General features: G+C 47.7%; 1 protein-coding gene across 1 annotated transcript in view; it reads right to left on the reverse strand.

Annotated features, from left to right (window-relative positions):
* Window positions 1-19,005, reverse strand: part of LOC115329684 (15-hydroxyprostaglandin dehydrogenase [NAD(+)]) — a 36,547-nt gene extending 17,542 nt beyond the window's left edge. Inside the window, exons 1-4 of the mRNA XM_029991401.3 lie at window positions 18,806-19,005; window positions 17,180-17,303; window positions 6,835-6,941; window positions 6,440-6,536 (exon numbers count right to left, since the gene is read on the reverse strand). Coding sequence (XP_029847261.1) covers window positions 6,440-6,536; window positions 6,835-6,941; window positions 17,180-17,303; window positions 18,806-18,904 — 427 coding nt within the window. The 5' untranslated portion in view covers window positions 18,905-19,005. The remainder of the gene's footprint in view (window positions 1-6,439; window positions 6,537-6,834; window positions 6,942-17,179; window positions 17,304-18,805) is intronic.
* Between the last annotated feature and the right edge of the window lie 5,254 nt (window positions 19,006-24,259).

Genomic DNA, 24,259 nt, shown 5'->3' on the forward strand with positions numbered 1-24,259 from the left:
GAGAGCGTTGCGGGTCGGCGAAAACCATCTACGAAAACTCCCTTTTAGGGAGTTTTCGTAGACCGCGTTTCCCCCTCCGCTAAGCCCTCCGCCACGAAGAAGCCGCTTACTGCGCCTGCGCGCAGATGGCCTTGACTGTGGAGTTCCGGGTGTCGTGGCGGGTTGCGGAGAGCGTTGCGGGTCGGCGAAAACCATCTACGAAAACTCCCTATTAGAGTTTTCGTAGACCGCGTTTCCCCCTCCGCTAAGCCCTCCGCCACGAAGAAGCCGCTACTGCTCCTGCGCGCAGATGGCCTCGACTGTAGAGTTCCGGGTGTCGTGGCGGGTTGCGGAGAGCGTTGCGGGTCGGCGAAAACCATCTACGAAAACTCCCTATTAGAGAGTTTTCGTAGACCGCGTTTCCCCTCCGCTAAGCCCTCCGCCACGAAGAAGCCGCTACTGCTCCTGCGCGCAGATGGCCTTGACTGTAGAGTTCCGGGTGTCGTGGCGGGTTGCGGAGAGCGTTGCGGGTCGGCGAAAACCATCTACGAAAACTCCCTATTAGGGAGTTTTCGTAGACCGCGTTTCCCCCTCCGCTAAGCCCTCCGCCACGAAGAAGCCGCTTACTGCGCTTGCGCGCAGACGGCCTTGACTGTAGAGTTCCGGGTGTCGTGGCGGGTTGCGGAGAGCGTTGCGGGTCGGCGAAAACCATCTACGAAAACTCCCTATTAGGGAGTTTTCGTAGACCGCGTTTCCCCCTCCGCTAAGCCCTCCGCCACGAAGAAGCCGCTACTGCTCCTGCGCGCAGATGGCCTTGACTGTGGAGTTCCGGGTGTCGTGGCGGGTTGCGGAGAGCGTTGCGGGTCGGCGAAACCCATCTACGAAAACTCCCTATTAGGGAGTTTTGGTAGACCGCATTTCCCCCTCCGCTAAGCCCTCCGCCACGAAGAAGCCGCTTACTGCGCCTGCGCGCAGATGGCCTTGACTGTGGAGTTCCGGGTGTCGTGGCGGGTTGCGGAGAGCGTTGCGGGTCGGCGAAAACCATCTACGAAAACTCCCTATTAAAGAGTTTTCGTAGACCGCGTTTCCCCCTCTGCTAAGCCCTCCGCCACGAAGAAGCCGCTACTGCTCCTGCGCGCAGATGGCCTCGACTGTAGAGTTCCGGGTGTCGTGGCGGGTTGCGGAGAGCGTTGCGGGTCGGCGAAAACCATCTACGAAAACTCCCTATTAGGGAGTTTTCGTAGACCGCGTTTCCCCATCCGCTAAGCCCTCCGCCACGAAGAAGCCGCTACTGCGCTTGCGCGCTGATGGCCTTGACTGTAGAGTTCCGGGTGCCGTGGCGGGTTGCGGAGAGCGTTGCGGATCGGCGAAAATCATCTACGAAAACTCCCTATTAGGGAGTTTTCGTAGACCGCGTTTCCCCCTCCGCTAAGCCCTCCGTCACGAAGAAGCCGCTACTGCGCTTGCGCGCAGATGACCTTGACTGTAGAGTTCCGGGTGTCGTGGCGGGTTGCGGAGAGCGTTGTGGGTCGGCGAAAACCATCTACGAAAACTCCCTATTAGGGAGTTTTCGTAGACCGCATTTCCCCCTCCGCTAAGCCCTCCGCCACGAAGAAGCCGCTACTGCGCTTGCGCGCTGATGGCCTTGACTGTAGAGTTCCGGGTGTCGTGGCGGGTTGCGGAGAGCGTTGCGGGTCGGCGAAAACCATCTACGAAAACTCCCTATTAGGGAGTTGTCGTAGACCACGTTTCCCCATCCGCTCAGCCGTCCGCCACGATGGAGTCGCTACCGCTCCTGCGCGCAGATGGCCTTGACTGTGGAGTTCCGGGTGTCGTGGCGGGTTGCGGAGAGTGTTGTGGGTCGGCGAAAACCATCTACGAAAACTCCCTATTAGGGAATTTTCGTAGACCGCGTTTCCCCCCCCGCTCAGCCGTCCGCCACGAAGAAGCCGCTACTGCTCCTGCGCGCAGATGGCCTTGAATGTGGAATTCCGGGTGTCGTGGCGGGTTGCGGAGAGCGTTGCGGGTCGGCGAAAACCATTTACGAAAACTCCCTATTAGGAAGTTTTCGTAGACCGCGTTTCCCCCTCCGCTCAGCCCTCCGCCACAAAGAAGCCGCTACTGCTCCTGCGCGCAGATGGCCTTGACTGTAGAGTTTCGGGGTTCGTGGCGAGTTGCGGAGAGCGTTGCGGGTTGGCGAAAACCATCTACGAAGACTCCCTATTAGGGAGTTTTCGTAGACCGCATTTCCCCCTCCGCTAAGCCCTCCGCCACGAAGAAGCCGCTACTGCGCTTGCGCGCTGATGGCCTTGACTGTAGAGTTCCGGGTGTCGTGGCGGGTTGCGGAGAGCGTTGCGGGTCGGCGAAAACCATCTACGAAAACTCCCTATTAGGGAGTTGTCGTAGACCACGTTTCCCCATCCGCTCAGCCGTCCGCCATGATGGAGTCGCTACCGCTCCTGCGCGCAGATGGCCTTGACCGTGGAGTTCCGGGTGTCGTGGCGGTTTGCGGAGAGTGTTGTGGGTCGGCGAAAACCATCTACGAAAACTCCCTATTAGGGAATTTTCGTAGACCGCGTTTCCCCCTCCGCTCAGCCGTCCGCCACGAAGAAGCCGCTACTGCTCCTGCGCGCAGATGGCCTTGAATGTGGAATTCCGGGTGTCGTGGCGGGTTGCGGAGAGCGTTGCGGGTCGGCGAAAACCATCTACGAAAACTCCCTATTAGGGAGTTTTCGTAGACCGCGTTTCCCCCTCCGCTAAACCCTCCGCCACGAAGAAGCCGCTTACTGCGCTTGCGCGCAGATGGCCTTGACTGTAGAGTTCCGTGTGTCGTGGCGGGTTGCGGAGAGCGTTGCGGGTCGGCGAAAACCGTCTACGAAAACTTCCTGTTAGGGAGTTTTCGTAGACCGCGTTCCCCCCCCCCCCCCCCCCCCCCGCTAAGCCCTCCGCCACGAAGAAGCCGCTACTGCTCCTGCCGCAGATGGCCTTGACTGTGGAGTTTCGGGGTTCGTGGCGGGTTGCGGAGAGCGTTGTGGGTCGGCGAAAACCATCTACGAAAACTCCCTATTAGGGAATTTTCGTAGACCGCGTTTCCCCCTCCGCTAAGCCCTCCGCCACGAAGAAGCCGCTACTGCTCCTGCGCGCAGATGGCCTCGACTGTAGAGTTCCGGGTCTCGTGGCGGGTTGCGGAGAGCGTTGCGGGTCGGCGAAAACCATCTACGAAAACTCCCTATTAGGGAGTTTTCGTAGACCGCGTTTCCCCCTCCGCTAAACCCTCCGCCACGAAGAAGCCGCTTACTGCGCTTGCGCGCAGATGGCCTTGACTGTAGAGTTCCGTGTGTCGTGGCGGGTTGCGGAGAGCGTTGCGGGTCGGCGAAAACCGTCTACGAAAACTTCCTGTTAGGGAGTTTTCGTAAACCGCGTTTCCCCCCCCCCCCCCCGCTAAGCCCTCCGCCACGAAGAAGCCGCTACTGCTCCTGCGCGCAGATGGCCTTGACTGTGGAGTTTCGGGGTTCGTGGCGGGTTGCGGAGAGCGTTGTGGGTCGGCGAAAACCATCTACGAAAACTCCCTATTAGGGAATTTTCGTAGACCGCGTTTCCCCCTCCGCTCAGCCGTCCGCCACGAAGAGCCGCTACTGCTCCTGCCCGCAGATGGCCTTGACTGTAGAGTTCCGGGTGTCGTGGCGGGTTGCGGAGAGCGTTGCGGGTCGGCGAAAACCATCTACGAAAACTCCCTATTAGAGAGTTTTCGTTTCCCCCTCCGCTCAGCCGTCCGCCACGAAGAAGCCGCTACTGCTCCTGCGCGCAGATGGCCTTGACTGTAGAGTTCCGGGTGTCGTGGCGGGTTGCGGAGAGCGTTGCGGGTCGGCAAAAACCATCTACGACAACTCCCTATTAGGGAGTTTTCGTAGACCGCGTTTCCCCCTCCGCTATGCCCTCCGCCACGAAGAAGCCGCTACTGCTCTTGCGCGCAGATGGCCTTGACTGTAGAGTTCCGGGTGTCGTGGCGGGTTGCGGAGAGCGTTGCGGGTCGGCGAAAACCATCTACGAAAACTCCCTATTAGGGAGTTTTGGTAGACCGCATTTCCCCCTCCGCTAAGCCCTCCGCCACGAAGAAGCCGCTTACTGTGCCTGCGCGCAGATGGCCTCGACTGTAGAGTTCCGGGTGTCGTGGCGGGTTGCGGAGAGCGTTGCGGGTCGGCGAAAACCATCTACGAAAACTCCCTATTAGAGAGTTTTCGTAGACCGCGTTTCCCCTCCGCTAAGCCCTCCGCCACGAAGAAGCCGCTACTGCTCCTGCGCGCAGATGGCCTTGACTGTAGAGTTCCGGGTGTCGTGGCGGGTTGCGGAGAGCGTTGCGGGTCGGCGAAAACCATCTACGAAAACTCCCTATTAGGGAGTTTTCGTAGACCGCATTTCCCCCTCCGCTAAGCCCTCCGCCACGAAGAAGCCGCTTACTGCGCCTGCGCGCAGATGGCCTTGACTGTGGAGTTCCGGGTGTCGTGGCGGGTTGCGGAGAGCGTTGCGGGTCGGCGAAAACCATCTACGAAAACTCCCTATTAGAGAGTTTTCGTAGACCGCGTTTCCCCCTCTGCTAAGCCCTCCGCCACGAAGAAGCCGCTACTGCTCCTGCGCGCAGATGGCCTCGACTGTAGAGTTCCGGGTGTCGTGGCGGGTTGCGGAGAGCGTTGCGGGTCGGCGAAAACCATCTACGAAAACTCCCTATTAGGGAGTTTTCGTAGACCGCGTTTCCCCCTCCGCTAAGCCCTCCGCCACGAAGAAGCCGCTACTGCTCCTGCGCGCAGATGGCCTTGACTGTAGAGTTCCGGGTGTCGTGGCGGGTTGCGGACAGCGTTGCGGGTCGGCGAAAACCAGCTACGAAAACTCCCTATTAGGGAGTTTTCGTAGACCGCGTTTCCCCCTCCGCTAAGCCCTCCGCCACGAAGAAGCCGCTACTGCTCCTGCGCGCAGATGGCCTTGACTGTAGAGTTCCGGGTGTCGTGGCGGGTTGCGGAGAGCGTTGCGGGTCGGCGAAAACCATATACGAAAACTCCCTATTAGGGAGTTTTCGTAGACCGCGTTTCCCCCTCCGCTAAGCCCTCCGCCACAAAGAAGCCGCTTACTGCGCCTGCGCGCAGATGGCCTTGACTGTGGAGTTCCGGGTGTCGTGGCGGGTTGCGGAGAGCGTTGCGGGTCGGCAAAAACCATCTACGAAAACTCCCTATTAGGGAGTTTTCGTAGACCGCGTTTCTCCCTCCGCTCAGCCCTCCGCCACGAAGAAGCCGCTACTGCTTCTGCGCGCAGATGGCCTTGACTGTGGAGTTCCGGGTGTCGTGGCGGGTTGCGGAGAGCGTTGCGGGTCGGCGAAAACCATCTACGAAAACTCCCTATTAGGGAGTTTTCGTAGACCGCGTTTCCCCCTCCGCTAAGCCCTCCGCCACGAAGAAGCCGCTACTGCATTTGCGCGCTGATGGCCTTGACTGTAGAGTTCCGGGTGTCGTGGCTAGTTGCGGAGAGCGTTCAGGGACGGCGAAAACGGTCTACGACACTTCCCTATTCACTCTCAGGGCCGTTAGGCACTACAGAGAGCACTAGGTGAAAATGGCACGTTTGTTTTCGTAATTTTAAAAACACAACACTTTATTATGAAAGAGAAAAACAAAAACACAAAAGAACTAGTTCTTGATTTTTTGTTTTGATTTCTGCAGATCAACTTCTGTGTCGGTGCAGGTTTCCAAAACTATAGGGATCGTCCCCTAGTCTAGGGGAAATTCTAGGGGAGGATCTAGGGGTTTTCGCTGCGGGTTTCTAAGGGATTTTAAGGTAAAAACCCAGGGGAACTTCTGCCCTGAAAACCCTGGGGTTTTTAGGTGTCTTCACAAAAGCATGTTTCGCCTTATCTGTTGGTTGTCGATGCATTTCACTATCTTTATTTGTTTTTGACAGACCGCAAAAAAGCGCCCTTCTATGCGAAGCACTCTAGTGCTATGGGAGAGAGTTATTTCATGATCTCGAGGGTAGCGACCTTCACGCAATTCTATGTAGCTTGTACACGAGTCATAACTTGGGTGAGTTGGTGATGCATTACAACCAAAAAAAAGCGCAAAAATTAGACGAAGGACGAGTGAGAAGTGTACACGACAAGCGCTGGAAAAGGGGTCTTATGTAGCTTGGTAGGCAAAAAAGAACGTAAAGTCAATTTGCTATATACATTCCTACTAGAAGAGAAGTGGTCAGTTGAACGCAAGTGCTGGTGAAAAAGAAAACACTACATTTAACGCCCGAGTTGCCGATTCACAAGGGAAAACAACAGCCTAATCATATCTATTCCAACAGATAAGCGCACGCTGTAAATTAATATGCTCATTTTTTATAATTATAAAGTTTACACCGGGAATCAAAATTCACACGGCAATGTCGCCTTAAAAGTTAAAACTACTCACATATAGGCACCACTTACCTGCGATTGACGCGATGTTAATAACGAATCCGCCGTCACCTCCATGATCTTTTCCCATGTACTTTAACGCGAGCAGAGTACCAAAGTAAACGGCCATCTGGGTATTGAAAACCAACAACAAGTCAATTTTATTAGGCGTGGACCTTACCGAAACTGTATATATTTACGAGGCCACTTCCAGGGTATAATTATATCTGAGATTACCGATAAAGTGTTTAATGACGTCATAATACTGCTTTGATCATTTGAGATTTAATTACGATCATTTTCTTACCCACGAATGTTGAAGCCCTATCCCCGAATGTTGAATTGGACATGAGGTGTGAAACCTTATCATATGCTTCGACTGTCTTCTGGTGATTACTATATACTGATATGGTTAAATCGCTGCTTACCGTGTTGATTTCGAAGATCTTTCTCCAACGCGACTCGACCGCAAACCCAGCGTTGTTCACAGTGATGTCCAGGCGGCCAAATGTCTTCTTCACCTCTCTGAAGCAGTCTGAAACAAAACAGAATCTAAACCTAAAACAAAACTTAATTCCGAATTTAAAAAAAAAAACAGCCTTTTTATTGTGGTGAAGACGAAAGACCAGCGAAGCAGTACTATGGTGGGACTCAGGGAGGGGCAGTATTTCAAATACAAGTATTTGAAATACGTATTTCAAATACTTTGTGTATTTTGCATTTGTATTTAATTACAAATTGGGTAATGTATTTGTTGTGTGTATTTATATACTAAAACGCGGGTATTTCAAATACAATTGTAATTAAATACAATTTTGTGGGCGAATATACATCCCTCAAATTTATTGTCACTGTCCAGAGCAGGAAGAAAACTATGTTCTGCACCGAATGCAGTGTCTCTCAATCAAGCACGAGCGTATAGTGACTTTGTGATTACGGTGCTAGTCCAGGGCAAGAATAGCTGTTGCGAATTGCAACAATAAAAAAAATATCTAGCTATAGTGCTGCGCGTCTTGGTCGTCTCGGTTCTTTGTTGGTCTATATCAAAATGTAATCGACAAAAAAAGCTGCTTGAAGATCTGTACTTTTTTCACCTATTACGTCCAACCTGATTACATTTTTTTGATTATATTTCTATTAAGTTACTAGAGCCTCGCACACTAACTCCCGAGTGTGCGATGCAAAATTAAAATGAGATACCCAGAAACCCGTTGCAGGTGCCCTGAAGTCGCTGACACACATTTTGATGAATGTATTTGGAAAAGTATTTGGAGGACACCAAGTACATTTGGTTGTATTTGTATCTTGTACTTAAATGCTTTTCTGGAAATGTAATTAGATTTGTAATTAAATACATTTTTGACGAAGTATTTTGTATTTGTATTTCAATACATATTTGCATGTATTTTGCCCATCCCTGGTGGGAATGAAGTAATGGCCGGCCGAAAGTCGGCAAGCCAGAGTGGAAAGGCTGGACAGATACCGCCACCTATGAGCGGCGGCGGAAACCAACAAATCGGCTTGCCGTTTGTCTGGTTGCCGCCATCGTTCATAGATGACGGTAGCTGTACAGAGTTTCGTGTCATCATTTGTTTTCTGACGGACACGATACTGGGGAAACTAGCCCTTAACAGCTCCGCTGTAAAAAAGAAAACAAAAAAAAAACGACTTAAATAAGGAATTAATTAACAAGTGCTGATTGTTGGGCAAGTTGGTATGGTAGGTTAGAAAACATGATTGCGCTTTGAAGACGGGGACATAGGAAGGACAGACACCACAGAGCGCTCTGTGGTGTCTGTCCTTCCTATGTCCCCGTCTTCAAAGCGCAATCATGTTTTCTAACGAATTAATTAACATTCAGCAATATCTACACAATATGTGAACGAAAATAGTTCTATAACGAGAACGCGGAGAGGAAATAAATACAGGCGCAATTTTAAAACGACATATGCATGTAACATCGGCTGTCGTTCTGTGCCTTCGTGGGGGTTCCTTTTCCACCTCCAGTTACATTCGAGCGTTGTTTTAAATATTGTCTGTATTCATTAAAGCCTGGGATGCCTTTTTAACGCCGCCCCCAAACCCAAACTTTTGTCCATCCGTCCGTGCATTTTTCGATAAATTTAGCGGGAAAATAAACGTCACGTTGTGGACCAATTCCCTCACCGATTCCCTATAGGTAAGGTTCAATGTTTTCTGATAAATCCGGAAAACTGCGAAAAACACCCGCCGGTAAAATTTTGGTAATCTCCAATTTATCCGATAAACTCCGAATTTTACTGTGCCGATTCCCCCCCCCCCCCCCCCCCCCCCTAAAAAAGAAAGAAAGAAAGACAATATTTTACAAGTAAGTTTGATCAGCACACAGGGCCCATGGTCTTGGGAAGATGTCTCCACAGTTATCTTATAAATCTCGGACCATTGTCAAAAGGGGTATTATCGCTTAACTCGACAAGGTTCATTCAGGACAACGGGCCATTGTACTTTTGAGTGACGACGAAAGCCACTGTTTTGGTTTCCAGTTTGGGCCATACTATCTGTGCTTTAAAAGAAGGGGAGGTTGTTTCTGTAACACTAAAAGCTATCTACCATAGAGATTGCATAAAATGGGGAAGAGAGCCAGTTAAAACTTTTCTATTCCATGATGACTTTAACCCGAGACTGAAGCAGAAGAAGGAAAACTGTTTCTTTACAGTGGAATATAAAGTAACAGGGACAGACCCAGCTAACTCAGCTAATAATTTTGTTCAACCAACCTCCTTATATGCAGAACTGCAACCGCCACCAAACCACCGAACATCCTGTTTTTCAAGGGCGCGCGCACAACCCTCACCTAGAGCCTCTATAAAAGGCTCTGCCCTCACTCACATCACAAAAAAAACAAAGAGAGGCCACCTATAAAGCACAACCACCTTCAGGTTTAGGTAAAAACCTTTTAGTCCGTTGGAACCTAAGAACGAAGGGCGAGGGTAAGACGGGCCGGGGAGGAGGGAGCAGACGGAACGCTGGAGAAGAGAGGGGAAAACCTCCTTCTCTCTTTAGCGTTTCGTCTGCTTCCTCCTCCCAGGCCCGTCTTACCCTCGCCCTTCGTTCTTAGGTTCCAACGGACTAAAAGAGGGCGAGAGAGAAAAGGAGAAAGGGCTACCGGCGCTTTCCCCCTTTCTGGTTGTCTAGAAAGAGTGAAAGTCCCGGATGAGAGGCTTGGCCGGTGTTGGGTGTCTGCAGTGCCCCAACTTCGTTCGCACTTACTTTTGTGTTTTAAACTCACAAACTTAATTAGAGCTACGGGCTTCGATGGCAACAGTTCCCCGGTCATGGGGAAACCATTTCTCGGTCATAGGAAGCACGAATAAAAACAGAAAGCGTCGAATACTATCCGAGGACCTATGTAGCTTGCAAGGAATCCGGCAAGGCGAGAGCGGCTGCAATGTCCACGCTTTCCACATGACCCCAGTTTCAGGCGGCAGTGGATTGCGTCCGCAAACCGAAAAAGGCGTTTCCTCAACGCCAGCCTCTCGACTGTGCTCGGAACATTTTGTGAATGGAGCGCGCACCGAACGCTGTACCGCCGATGAACATGGGGTATGCTCGCAAGGTGCGTGCGAGTATTCTCGTGGTAACTGCTGTTCGAGCTTGTAAAATTTTGTATCAATATATATCTTAATATTGATAATTTGCAGTGATGACTGACCCGATTTTATCATCGACAACACTTAGCTGAAGGCTCATTTCTGCCGCCGGGTGAGGCTGGAAATTTTTTGAAATGGTAGTTCTATCGGTTTTCCTGAATCGCGATCTTCTGTGTGTTACCAGAGAGCCGGCAAAAGCGCTCCTTGGAGTGCCGCTGGTGGGTTGTTTCTGTTGATTGGGCGCTTTGAAACGCTGGATAGTCGCTGCACGGTTCGTCTCGTGTGTTGCGATCTGCGTTTACGAGCCCAGTGTGTAAGTTCCTTTGTTCGAGTCATGGCATCCGTCAGTGCAGCGACGGGGGGAACAGCGGCAGCGAACGTGCCAGCGATAGAAATGGGAGGTGAGTACTCAAAATATTGCATCAAACAGTAAAATAATTAGTGGCTGCTTTGAGGCTTTCTGCGGTTCGATATAAGTACATCTAGAACATCTTCGTCGTTAATACAAATGGGAATATAAGAACACGGACAGGAAGAAAAAAGCAGCGCAGCAAAACGATCTGTTGCAGCTCCGGGTGTTTACAAAAGTTAATCGAGGTTCCCGTTTCGTGTATCGCTTTGTTGATTACTAAAAATGGCTACGGTGAAATAGGCCCCCATTGCAAGCAAAAATTGATAAATGGTTTACCATTTCCAGTCATGCGGAAAGCGATGGAGCTTAAAAAACATTGCAGCCGCACTCGCCTTGCCGGATTCTGTGCAAGCTACATATAAGTCCTCGGAAGTATTCGACGCTATCTGTCGTTATTCCTGCACCTTATCACCCAGCAATGGTGTCCCGATGACCGGGGAACTGTCGCCATCGAAGACCATGGCTCTAATTAAGTTTGGGAGTTTGAAACAAAGAAGAAAGCGTGAACGAATTTGGGGCGCTGCAGACACCCAACACCGGCCAAGCCTCTCATCCCCGGGACTTTCACTCTTTCTACACAACCAGAAAGGGGGAAAGCGCCGGTGGTCCTTTCCCGTTTTCTCTCTCGCTCTCAACAAGGCGCTACCCACGATAAAACGGACTATAGAGGTTACAACAAAATACAATGCGTTTGCATACAATAATCACCACAAAACAAATATACAACTTCCACCAGATCGTTCGCGCACTGACCGTAATCCCTCTATTTTACCACTCCACCTCGCGCGGCCGCGGGGTGGGTTCATGCATAGCCTCCTCTCACAAAGCCTGGCATTTCGACGACGGAGCAGATTTGGAGCGTGAGGATCTGGTATCACGGAGCATCAAAGAGCCATTTCTCGGGGAACCTGGACGTAAGCGCACAGCTTTTGCAAAGGCGAGGATCCGAAACACATTCGTTCGCTGGGGAGAAGCGTGTTTCGGCGTCTCGCCGCAGCGGGGCGCCAGTCACATGGCTCTCCTCTCATCCGTTGTCTGTCGCTCTACCTTTTCCATTTTGGCGGCCGCGTCTCGTGGCGATCTGCCAGGCTTTGTCAGTATATAGGAGGCTATGGTTGATGGAATAGGATGGGATGAATACGAGCTTTCCCGCGACTGCCTCCAGGAGTTTATTGATTTTAAGCTGTCCACGTTCATCGAAGCAACGCGTTTGTGCAACTTTTGTCGTGGGACAAATTAGTATTACCATGGCAACGGCGCCAACGCCAAATCCAGCTTAAAAATATTAATTTATACAAGCGCGTTTAATTTTTTTTTTTATCTATCATACGTTTACAGCCGGATATTATTTATTTTTAATGGGAAACACTGCGAAATTAAACTCTGAATTTCAAAAATAAACTCAGAATTTTGGGCAAAAACATAAACTTCGAAAACCACCCTCTGAGTTTGACAAAAAATAAGCTCGAAGACACAAAATCCTAATTATAGAAATTTGTAGGTAAAAATCGCTGCCAATTTTTCTCTCGAAAATGTTAAGTTTATTATTGATGCACCGAGTATTAGTCTGAGGCTTCTAGGGTTCCTTTGGAGGTTGGCACAAGATCAAACAAGAAGGAAAAAAAAAATAAAAATAAAGAATAAATATTAATTTTATTTCCGTTGGTAAAAATCTAATTTAAAATTCTAATAATAGAAAAACTAATATATATATATATATATATAACCTGTGCCCCTTGAAATACTATACATGACTATCTTGTGTTTTTTCTTTCTTTCACGCTTATATTATTTCCTCATTTCTACTTTTATTTAGATGCTTATAAATAAATCTCCGTGTTAAGCATATAATACACTATTTTCAAAATTAAAATTCATACAGTATGACAAAGTTATTGGCACGCTGATGTGAAGGCTAGTCCGCATATATTTGCGTTTGAGTGAGGTCAGGGATGGACAAAATACTTTAAAAATGTATTTAATTACAAATTCATTTACATTTTTACGAAACTGAGTATTAAAATACAAGAAACAAATACAACGAGTGTATTTGATAATCTTCAAATAATGTTTCAAATACATGTTGTCCTCACAATTCGACATCTTAGACTTAAATTTAACCCAGTTAAGAAAGACCACGCCCAAATAAAGAGTGGAGCTTACGTTTAAGCTAAGAGTAAAGTGCTTAGAAAGAATGTTCCAGCTGTAAAGGTAAATGTGTTTGTCACAACTTTGTAGGCAGATACAATAGAAGGAAAAACAATGTGTTCAATGTAGATATTAATTTAAAAGGCTAAGTTGATGCACCAAAGGCCTTTTTTTTTTCTTTCAAACATGTCGTTATTTCGACATGTTAAAAAAAAAAAACTCAATTGCTCAACCAAAAAGGCAATACTTGTACTCATCGCCTTAATATCTTGTTCTACTCTCTTCTTTTCTTTTTTCTTTTTTCAATGTTAAGCTTTTGGAAAGCGCAGCAAGTTTCATGCTCTTTGCATGTATGACTATAGTTCGCGAATAGTGCTCGCTATAACATTTGATTACCGAGAGCGGTGCCCAAAATTGTATTTAGGGTCTGTATTTGAAATACATGTATTTCAAATACTGAATTTTAAGTATTTAGATGCAGTCGACAGATACGTTACCACCCCTGTAATTAAATACGAGCCGCTTGCTGCGCGTCGGGGATCCACTAACAATGACGTCAATGATAAACCTTGTCTGCTATGCGAAGACCTATAGTTCGTCTGCTTCTTGCACAGGGGCAACGTCGTTTGACGCGCCGGACGGTTGCTATGGTAACTGCAGTGTATTCCATGCAACGAGGTAGAGGGGCTTGGAGAGATAAACTGGCATCCCGTTCACCAGGCCAAAGGGACCTCCACCTGGACGCCGCCATGTTGTACAATGTTGACCACTAGACACGTGACCGTACCAAATTCTGAGGCTTTTACGCAAAACTGAGCCGAGATTTGAATTGCGATCGCTGTAAAGAAACATGATCAACTATTTTTTCAATACTGTCAGCCCCAGAGATCAGTGTCCAAACTTCGATAAAAACTCAAAATACAGAACCGCGGCTGACGGCAGCTAGCCGAGGCATTTCGAAGCGAGTTTTTGTCGTAAAAGCACATTTTGGACTTAAACGTAACTTATCTCGTCGGTACTGTTATTAAAGATCAATGAGCAATTATTTGTGCGCGGTACTTCGTTAAAATCTAGCCGTAAAACTACAAGGTTATGTGGTCAAAAATTTACAACTTGGCGGCGGCCAATAGGGGGTCACTTTCAGCTGCTAATTTATCGCTCTAGGTCACTCTACCCGTTGATTCCATGGAATACGTACGTTTTAAAGCACGGCGTCTAGATGGCGTGTCGGCTCTGCTCAATGTAACGCAGTTATGAAACGAAAATCTAGATGGCGCTTCGAACGACGGGAGACCAGAGCCGTATATTGAGAGAGTTCGGCCAATGGGCGGAGCAAAGGCCTCCCCAAGCGCCGAATATTCACCGCGCGTTAGTGCATGAACTAAAACTGCGACACAGCGTCGACTAATCAGCAGACTGCGACGTCACAATATCGCAAACGACATGTAAAGCGTGAAATTTCACCCTTCGTTCCATACTTTAAAACTGTCTATGCATATCATAAAATGTTGCGTTTTTGCAACCACTGGTATTAAAGGGGCCCTGCAATGACTTTTTTACTAATTTTTAATTTGCACCGAACCTGAGCGCACTGAACATAATAGCTTAGTAAAACTTTCCTTTTCTCGAAATTCCCTTTATTTGAAAAGTTATAGGCAAATTAAAATTACAAAAACAAGCAAAAAATAACCTCCCTCATGACGTCCTTGGTTGCTTCAGAGTGGCCGTGAACTAGAAGAGAGGTAGTGAGCTCATCGAGCGCTCACGGCTGCCGCACTCCGTGTCGACGGCGCGAGAGGGCACCATTAAAGCGTGTTCTGGATAGGCTGTATGCAGCGGGCAGCCAGAGCGGCTGTCATTGCGTTTCCTGCGCGATTAAATACTCATTCGGCATGACACTTCATTGGCCACAGAAGACAGCAAACACAGGGTAAAGATCTCTTTAGAATGGGAGCTGCTTTGCGCTGCCATACCGCGAAACGGCCAAACCGCAAGACAAAGCTTCTTGCCGAAGGCCTTCGGAACGCTCGGAGCCGGTCGGATCCTCCTGCCCACAGTGTGCTCCCGCCCATACGACCGCAGCCCCGCCGCGTACATCCGGGACCTTTTCGTGTCGGCGCCTGATCCCACTATTCCTTTCTAGTATGCGCCGTCTTTTCCACCGCTTGGTGGCGGGTATGTCGACGGGTCATTTCTTGTTTCCGTACTTTATGAACTGCATTCGTTTCTTTTTTATCTAAAATACTGAACAGAAACTACTTTTATAAATAATTGAAACGGTTTGCGCCACTTATATTTTGTATTTCGACTAAAAAGAAGCATTTAGCGGCTCTTACCAATGGTAAGCCCAGGACCAAAGACGTCAGATTTTGCGCGCTTTCGGTACCGCGGGTCGTCCTCGTCGGTGGAGGAGGTTTCCGCGTCGTCCGGTTAAAATATGACGCACTGATATTTAGTTACCCTCTCCGTGCCCGCTGGCTTGCCCGAACCCCAAGAGACGCGGAAACCTCAAAAAAGGTAGACGCTTAAATATGAATGCAGGGCCCCTTTAAGCTGAGACCCAGGATTTTTTTTCTTCTTAGCTTTCAGGAAGTAGTTTCTTAATTACAGAACGTCCACTACAGTGGACAGCATGCACTGGCGGCACAAGATCCCTTTGGTCCCATGACCACAACTTTGGCTTTTACTTTTGAACTCGACGTCTTTTTCTTGTAGACGGAGCTTGGGTTTCCGTGTCGCGATCCTCATAATCACTTTCATCACTTTGGCTGGAATCTACCGAGCTATCATCACACCTGCCTTGATTATCCTCTATGGCATTATCGATGTCATCATCCTCGCTCTCTAAAATATCATCACTTCCTGATGGCAGAACGTCTTTAATTAGTACATTGATTCTTGAGTCAGATAGTGGGATATCCAATAACGCATCGATGTCTACTTCCCTCAAAGGCGATTTGGTAGCAGGTCGTTTGCCACAAAAACAAAAAATAACGAAACCTAGTTGTTGTTTTTTCTTCGGATATGTAAAATTATGGTACTTTATTCACTACAACAGAAAATTGGGCCATTCCAATATATTTACAGCGCCGCTGACCAAAAACAATTTGTGCATAGCACACAGCCCCGTAATGCTGTTGTTCATGGTATCCACTAGAGTGGACGAGCCACAAATAAATCACTTACTGAACAATGAAGACTCATTGAATACTCATATATATACAGATTACACCTCAAGACTTCCTCGAAGGCATGAAAGCCTTTAACAGAGGAGTAGTAAGTTTTTGCAACAGTTTATGACGCTTTTGCGAAGATGCACGAGCCTTATCCGAAATTTGTGGAAGCTGCCATATTAGATGCTGAATATGTCAACACCAATGGAGCGGTGGCGCCATCTATGAGTGGCAATCGAAAACCCACATGTCCACCGAAGTGGACACCATGCGTACGGGTATTTTGCGTCCTAGCACTTCATTTAAAAATTAAATAACTTTGTCCACTGTAGCGGCCACTATACAACAAAGGGATAAGCGTTCAATCTCGGCGTCTTGGTGACAATGGCGTCTATAGCAAATCAGGAGCAGTGGTCGCAACTACGCAGTGTGTTATGGTTTGGAGCGCACGTTCATTTATTCTACCGATGTACGTATATGGAGGTGACAAAAACCTCACATGCGCCAAGTTCTCAATCTCATTTTTACTCTAGCGACGCTAAAATGGCTTAAATTAGTCCAGTCCCATTTTTAGAGCTCACGACCACCACTAGGGGCTGTTTCGTGACCTGTGGTTGGCCACGAGATGCTCGCCTATTCAAACCAATGAATGGCCAAGCTTTCCCAATACACGGCTCTGCGGGAGGTGAACTGAAGTGAGTAGGGGGAGAGGGGGGGGGGGGGGGGGGGGGGGGGGGCTTCGTGGGGGTTCTAGAACTGAGGTAATCTAGTAACGTTGCACATCGGTTGCAAGGACGTCACAACGCCGAGCTCTTAATGGCTGATTGAAAGAAAAATAGTGGGTAGACTTCCAGGCGTCCATTGTTTAGGTCCACCCACTATCCTTCCTATCAAAACCAATCAGAACTCGGCGTCGTTATGACGTCATCGGAAGCCCCGTGCAAGAAGCAGACGAACTTGCCCTCCGCATTGGTTTCAACCGCTTTTGCAACCGCCGCACTTGCGCCATCTATCTTCCATGCTTAACACATCCGAACCGCGATAAAAGTAGACTGAAGTTTTTTTTTGTTTTTTTTCTTTTTCTTTTAGTATATGCGAGATTAGATTTATGCTCTATAAATATAAAACTAGCCACAGATGTGGTAACTTGTGACACTGTCGGCATTATTTCCACAGCACGCTGAAAGAATTGTGCGTAAAGTGTGCACAGATCGGAAGCGTTCCAGAACAACCCGATGGATGGCGCCAGTGCGTTTTCTCGTTGCTGGCGTTCACAAGCGATTGCTACGCAGTCGACCACGCACAAACGAAAATATCAAGAAAGAACGCGCTCTACATTGCTGGAAGCTTGTATGGTGGATTTAGGATGAACGCAATAAAATAGCTTAAAAGAGGCTTTCTCGAGAATTACCTTCAAAGGCTTCGTCGTCGGTGACGTCACAGATGATAAACTTGATTCTGTCCGCACCATAAATGGCTTGAAACTCTTGCTGGGTCTTTTCCCCCGCCAGCTGGTTCATATCAGCAACAGCAACCTACACGAGAGCACGTAAAATATTATTCTTTTTTTAGACCATTTTTACGTCGGATGTGAGGTTTACATTTTTCATCAGACACACGAATTCTTGGAAATAGTTGGGCCTCTATCATAGCCTAGAAACAGTTTTGCGAATTTTCTTGTTTTCTTTTATAGACAAACTGATTTTGTTTATTTTATAATAAACGAGTTAATTTGACGGTTATTACTTTGGTTGTTCTTTATCGAAGCCTCCGGCACTTATCCCCAGGGGGTGTTGACCATAAATATGAATGGTTAGGCCATGTTTGATTTTTTTTACTTAAATTGCTCTCTTTAGGTTCTCTAGCTCTGTGGTCTTTAGTTCAAAGTCGAATATTATAACGGTCTTCACAAAACTCGCATTTCAGCACGTTTCGTATACATCGCTTTCGCAGCCTTCTCTCACTTATCGTCGGCCAGCAACGAGAATTTCAAAAGTGTGAAATGCGCGTTGCGAAAGCCTCGGCTCCAACACGCTTTTCACAGCTGGCGGATAGTGAATGCCATCTAGTTACTAGTGAAATACCGACGTGACTACAGTTCTTGCATACCATGGCTTCGCGATTTGTCGCGATTGTCTCTAGTCTGTTTCTCGGAGCGGCCATTGGGGCGCAGATTTAGTCACACGCTGGGATCTGCTGGATCTGCTTTCCGGTGTTCATCTAAAAGAAGCTTTCGCCATTTTGCTTTATGTTGTGCCACCTGTGGGTATATCAGCGCCACCCAGATGGTTTTTTAACGTTTTCCTCCCATGCATAGGAGAAAAAAACAAAAAAAAAAAAACAGGATATTTTTAGGCCTAATATTGTTCCTAAGACGCGTATTGGCTCGTGCAATTTTAGTACGAGAAATGCACCACCTAAAGATACACCTTTGTGAAAAGTTTAATTGCACTCAGTTTATTGGATCTTCGATACGAATTTGTTTACGCCCTAACATGTTGCTAGGAAACAACCTATAACGTGCAAAATTATATATAAAAAATAAAGTCCGGAGTTCTATCTACAGAACTTTCACAAAACATACTCAGCGAGACGCATTTATGCGTCTCACTACGATGGCGCTGCCATCACCACTGCGCATGCGCAGACCGGGCATACGAGTCAACCACTTCTTAAACTGGGCGACGGGGGAAATTTGAAAACGCGATTCGAGGATGGGTTTGACGCAGTTGAAACGATCTTCAACTATAGGCGGACAGATAACCTCTCTACAATACACACTAAACCAGTCGAAAAGTCTGTAAATATATATTTGTTTTAATAAACTGTTTAAAACATCTCTTAATTCGATATGTCTGTGCCTGACACCCGCGTCACAAAACAATCTGAAACGTCTAACTCGACATGAAATCAAACGAAATTCGTGTACGGTTGGTTAGCTTACGAGAAACATTCCATTTTGTAAGATGAGTTAATTGCTGGAGCATTTGATCAAGTTGTCAATGCACGAGTTTGGATTGACAGAAGAACTACTCACGCGGCATCCTTCGCTGAGCAAGAGCTTTGTGATCGCTTTTCCGAGTCCCATGGCACCACCCGTGACCAGTGCCACCTTGCCTTCGAAGTTTTCACTCATGCTACTTTGTTCGCGCACAGCCTACCCTTTGGTCAGAAGATGAATCTTTCCTAAAGTCGCAATCGGCGGCGTACACAGCGCCAAGAAACCTCTTTGCTTTTGCGTCCCCCCCCCCCCCCCCCCCCTTTCCTTTTTTTTTTTCTCTCAGCGGCGCCATTATCTTATCGTCAAGGGCCCGATTCCGGGTTCTCTAATATCTCGTGCGACGTGAAACGTCAAGGAACGCAACACGTAAAGCGCGTTGCGTAATCACTGCAAATCAGATGGCCATATTTGTAATTTTAGAAAACACTGGCGCCGCCTGGCGGAAAACTGGATTCGAGGTTTTCCGGAATTAAATAATGCGAAGCATTCAAAAGGAGAGGAAAACAATAAGCCTCAACAAGCACAAAAGAGACTCTGGGGCAGTTCAAGCATTTTCACACCAGAAGCTTCTGAACCGGCGATTCCCCAAAATGGTTCATCGCTTCAGCTGTGACCAGAGTCACGCAAACCATCATAGTAAGAAGAATCACCGATCAACAAAAATTTGTTTTGAACCTTCGGAGCTACTTGCCATTTTATATTGCTTATATAGCAAGACGAGGTTCTGTATCGCGACGCTTTTTGAACGGGAAGTCGAACTATGCCCATAATGCTGAAAACAAGAATTGATCTACCCGTGGAATCGTGCTCTTTTATCTTCAAAATTTGAAACTTCATATAGTTTGACACTTTAATTTACATCACTGGACCTTCCGCAAATATCCCAAAAGGCCGCGCATGAAGCTCGCGGTGAATTATGGGGACTTCCTGTATGCTCCTCTTTACCGTTGAAACATCTACCACGTGACTCTGAAGTGAGCCAGGGAGAGTGGGGTATATAGATCGCACCCGTCAACGGTCACGGGCCCACAGCCAGTCCTATACAGCAAGTTCCCGGCATCCTCTTCGGCGCCGCGGACGATGCCGCACACTTTGCGAAAGGTTTAAGCTAGAGAGCCTCAAGTAAGTGTGTGTTCAACTCAAACCATGAAGAGCGTTTGCAATTGAATGGCCACTTTAGAGATTTCGGATTATACATTTTTTCGCATTTAAAAATGCTTATCCTGTCGGAACAAATATAGCGTCTATAGAAAAGTGTTATTTCATTCCTCGCGTAAAATATTCAAGCATTTCCAGGGCTGTTTATAACCGGATTTACGTTGAAAAACCACCCGTAGCACTTACAGCAAAATTTGGCCATTTGATGGCACCCATAAACACGTACTTCGATCTAGCAGTTGAACGGACTCTTACTTAAGGCAATCTAGTCTATGCGTTCGCTCCTAGCGCCACCTGGTCAAAGGGAACTCCACTGAATATTTTTCATACCCGTAAACGAAACACCGCCCGTGTTTATTTCGTCTCTTACACCGTTATCAGCGCTGGGGGTCCCTCAGCCTTGGTCTGAAGTCCTCCGGAGGCGTATCTTCATTTTTAGCACTCCTGGTGATAGTGGACGCTCCGCTCGTATCGCAACTCTCTTTGAGCAATACATTGCCCATTCGTGGTTACCCTTCTTGAACCCCTTATCTCATCTTTTTTTCTTGGAAACGAATGTGAATCAGGCTGCACTTTCCTTTCCCCTGGTTTTTCCACAGAAAATGAAGAAGCAATATCTTTCGCGGATCATATCAGTTCAAGGTTCTGTCGTCTCCTTTGGTCAGTGGGGAATGACAAAACGTTAGAAAATGTTCTATATATAAAATGTTTGTGCTGCTGGCTCCTTTCTTTTGTGTTTGTATGCATTTTTTTTTTTATTTGTGGTCGAAACTTTTCTCTAGAATGGGAAATACGCAATAAAATCTGGCGACATGCAGAGGCTTTAAAGACACTAAATAGGCGTGCCCAGGGCTCGGTACAATCTCCAAAACTATTCAGCATGTGGATGCATGTCACCCCTGGGTGGTTTGGGGGAAGGATGCTTGTTTCGACCCCGTTTGTATGCAAGTCATGGCGATGCTGTCATCTCGGTTTCCTTTTAATAAACTATATATCAGATGGTTGTATTAGCGCATTAACTTGGCTTGATATTTTTTTTTCTTCCGGTGTGTCGATTCAACAGGTGGGACAAACAATAAAAACCGCGTAAGGCGCAGTCGTGCAAGTGGATGATTTAGATTACTTTTAAAAAGGATCGCAGTTAAAAAGTAAGACACTCTCGAAATATATAAATTTATAAACAAAAAATGCTGACGCGATTTGAACCTCGAACTTTCGCGCCGCGACAACGAGTCCCGGCTCTCTCCGGTTCCCTGGCGCAGACATATAAATATGCTGCCACCGCTTTTATCTCGCGGGATTTCTCTTATGTTGGCTCATATTTACCTTCTCCGGCCGTAACTTCACCTTCGGCTTCTAAAGTGTAAAGGGGCGGTTAATTGGACCCCAGTTGAAGGCACCTGCGGTCAGTTTCACCGAGCGAAATTAAACTTTTGTGCTCGAAGCGACACGGACTTCTCTGTCATTAGGCAGGGACGCTATACTCCGCGACAACTTTTCTTGGCAATGCAGTGGAAGGTAGAGGCCCGCGTCCCCTCTCCCATTTTGAGTGTGCGCGGGTTCTCCTCCTCTCCCCGGAAATGGGGGAGGAGGAGCCCCTGCGCACACTCAAAATGGGAGAGGGGACGCGGGCCTGTACCTTCCACTGCATTGCCAAGAAAAGTTGTCGCGGAGTATAGATGCTTCCAAGTTCCATGTTTCCATAGAGCTAGTCACGTTACATAAAAATCCCTCTTGGCCGCAACCGCGGCCGCGGCCGCAAGATAAGCAAACCGCCCCTGGCCTTGGAATAACATAAGAGCGAAGGACTCTGATTCACCATATACGCGGATGATGTGACCATGTGCACCAAAGGAGGCACGATATACAGCGGCAGATCGAAGCGCTGCAGAAAGGACTGGAAGTCATCGAAAAATTCCTGCTAAACGCAAAAATGAAACCCTCAACCGAAAAAAAAAACGAAACTTATTTGGAAAAGCCCATGAGCACAACCCCGACCTCTACTTCGACGGGCAGATATCGAGAGAACTGAAGAACACTCCACAGTGGGGCACGACCGTCAACACCACGCACAACCCCATCGACTGGATCTGCAAAATGACGGAAGCTTGGAAACAAGGAACGAACATCGTACGAGGAATAGCCGGCAAGAAAGGTGAAGCAGGCGAAACCCTCGCCCGCACCACCATCCAGGCCGCGCTAATCCCCAAGATAATGCAGCCAGGAAGTTTTGGAACCACTTCAGTTCACTAAGTCATAAAACAAAGTCAGAGCAGAAGTATATTGTCATGCCTGGGGGTAATCACTCTGAAGGGGATAAGGCGATAGAATATATAGAAGGCGCCTCACCAGTGGAGGATAGTTCAAGTACTGATGTTGAGGCTATCAGAAACAAATAAAAAAAATGGGAAAAGGCAGAACGTAGGGTTATGGTGCCTGGAACGCGTCTCCGACTGGTGTGTTTACCGCGGCCAAAAAAAGTGGTCCTTCGATTTCCGCCTGATGACGTCATAAAAGTGTCATGCTGTCACCGGTCGCGACCCTGGCGGCGTTTGAACAGTTGTGGTCTAGGTGGCAGACGCCTGTTCTGCTGCAGGTCGCTGTCCACTGTGACAGTTCACGGAAGTTAGAGCAGCCGGAAGTTGGGACGCCTAAAGGGGAGAACATGACGACAGCGACACTCGCGTTCGCTCGTGCTTTTCGCCCGCATTTCTACGGCCAACCGCCAGGATCGCGACAGGCAACAGCATGACACTCGCGTCATTTGTTGCCACATTGGGACCACTTTTGATGTATGGGCGGGATAGGGCGCTAAACACACCAGTCGAAGACGCGATCGAGGCACCATAGTAGAGTACCAGCGGGTACTTCAACAGGCGCAGATTGTATACCAGTAAAGTTGATAAAACAGTTATAGAACCGAACCTAAAAAAGCATTAGGAAAGCAGTAAGTAGATTTATCATGAAGGGAACTGCCCCGGAACAATGGAGGCTAAGAAGAATGAGTTTAATGTACAAGGGAAAGGGGGACAAAGCTGACATTATTAACCACGGACCCATAACGGTAACATCAGTATTGTACAGGTTGGCAATGCAGGCTATCAAAAAAAGATTGCAGGCATGGGTAGAAAATGAGAATGTGCAGGAGATCTACAAAATGGGTTCCAAAAGAAAGGATGTTGGAGTACAATTTATTCTTATTAACACAGTGTATCGAGGTGAGCAGAAAAGGAAGGAAGACCACCCGGGTTAGCATTCTTAGATATTAAGGTGGCTTATGACAATGTCATTCAAGGCAATCTGTGGAACATAATGATGAGCTTAGATGTGGACGACGGAATATTGAAACTTTTAAGGTGAATTAACAGAGACATGGTCCTAATAACATGGGAAAGAAAGAGAACAAAGTTAATAAAGGTAAAACCAGGTCTTAGAGAGAGATGCCCCTTGTCGGCATTCTTGCTCATGTTGTAGCTCCAATGATTAAAGGAAAAATTGCAAAGGAGCAATCTTGAAAAGATCAAACGGTCATTACCAGGTCTGATGTATGCTGATGACATAGTGCTAAAGGTCTATAGGAGCACATGGTAAAACACCGAACCAACGTTCACGGGCCGATATGTGATGGTGCTTATCCGAGAGCAGGGAAGCTAGTTGTAAGGGAGAATTTGAGGATAGGCTAAGAGAAATAGAGGCAGAGCGATGGGCTTAGCTACATATCAGACTTGTGCCTATCTCAAACACTCTACTCAAGATACTGTATTTCAAATATTTTTGAAGTATCTTGGTATCTTGCGGATACTTCTGATCGAGAGTATTTAATACTCTATTTTAAATACATTTCCGAGTATCTTGTACTCATTATCTCAAATACATTTTTGACATTCCGCCATTTTTTTAGTTTTTTCGGTGTGAACTGGCGTGGGTGTGGCACGAGCAAACGTGACCATTCTTTCGAGCAACCAAATCCTGTTGCTAGCTCCGATTAGCTAAGGTGACTTTGGTCGGGGAACTTCTTTGGTTGAGCTCGTAAGAAAAGCATCGTTTTTTTGGCCCATTTGGACTCATATTTCAGCCCAAAGTTCGGGCTTGCGGCCTGAATATCCATCGAGACGGAAGACCCAACGAGTCGAAAGCCCAACGAGTCGACAACCAACGCAGCTACTGGCAGAAGCTCCCCGATGCAACGGACCCGTTTGCCGCTAGGGGCGCCCTGTTCAGGGCTTGAATTAGAACCGCACGGTTCCTATACGGCTGTGTAAGAGCGCCAGTCGCTTTCCCCTGCGCAACCACAAAATTGCCGAAAAGAGAGAAAAAAATATTTGTTTTTAA

Source organism: Ixodes scapularis, unplaced genomic scaffold (assembly GCF_016920785.2).
Source record: "Ixodes scapularis isolate PalLabHiFi unplaced genomic scaffold, ASM1692078v2 PGA_scaffold4__175_contigs__length_147842914, whole genome shotgun sequence".
In the NCBI taxonomy this organism is placed as follows: Eukaryota; Metazoa; Arthropoda; class Arachnida; order Ixodida; family Ixodidae; genus Ixodes; species Ixodes scapularis.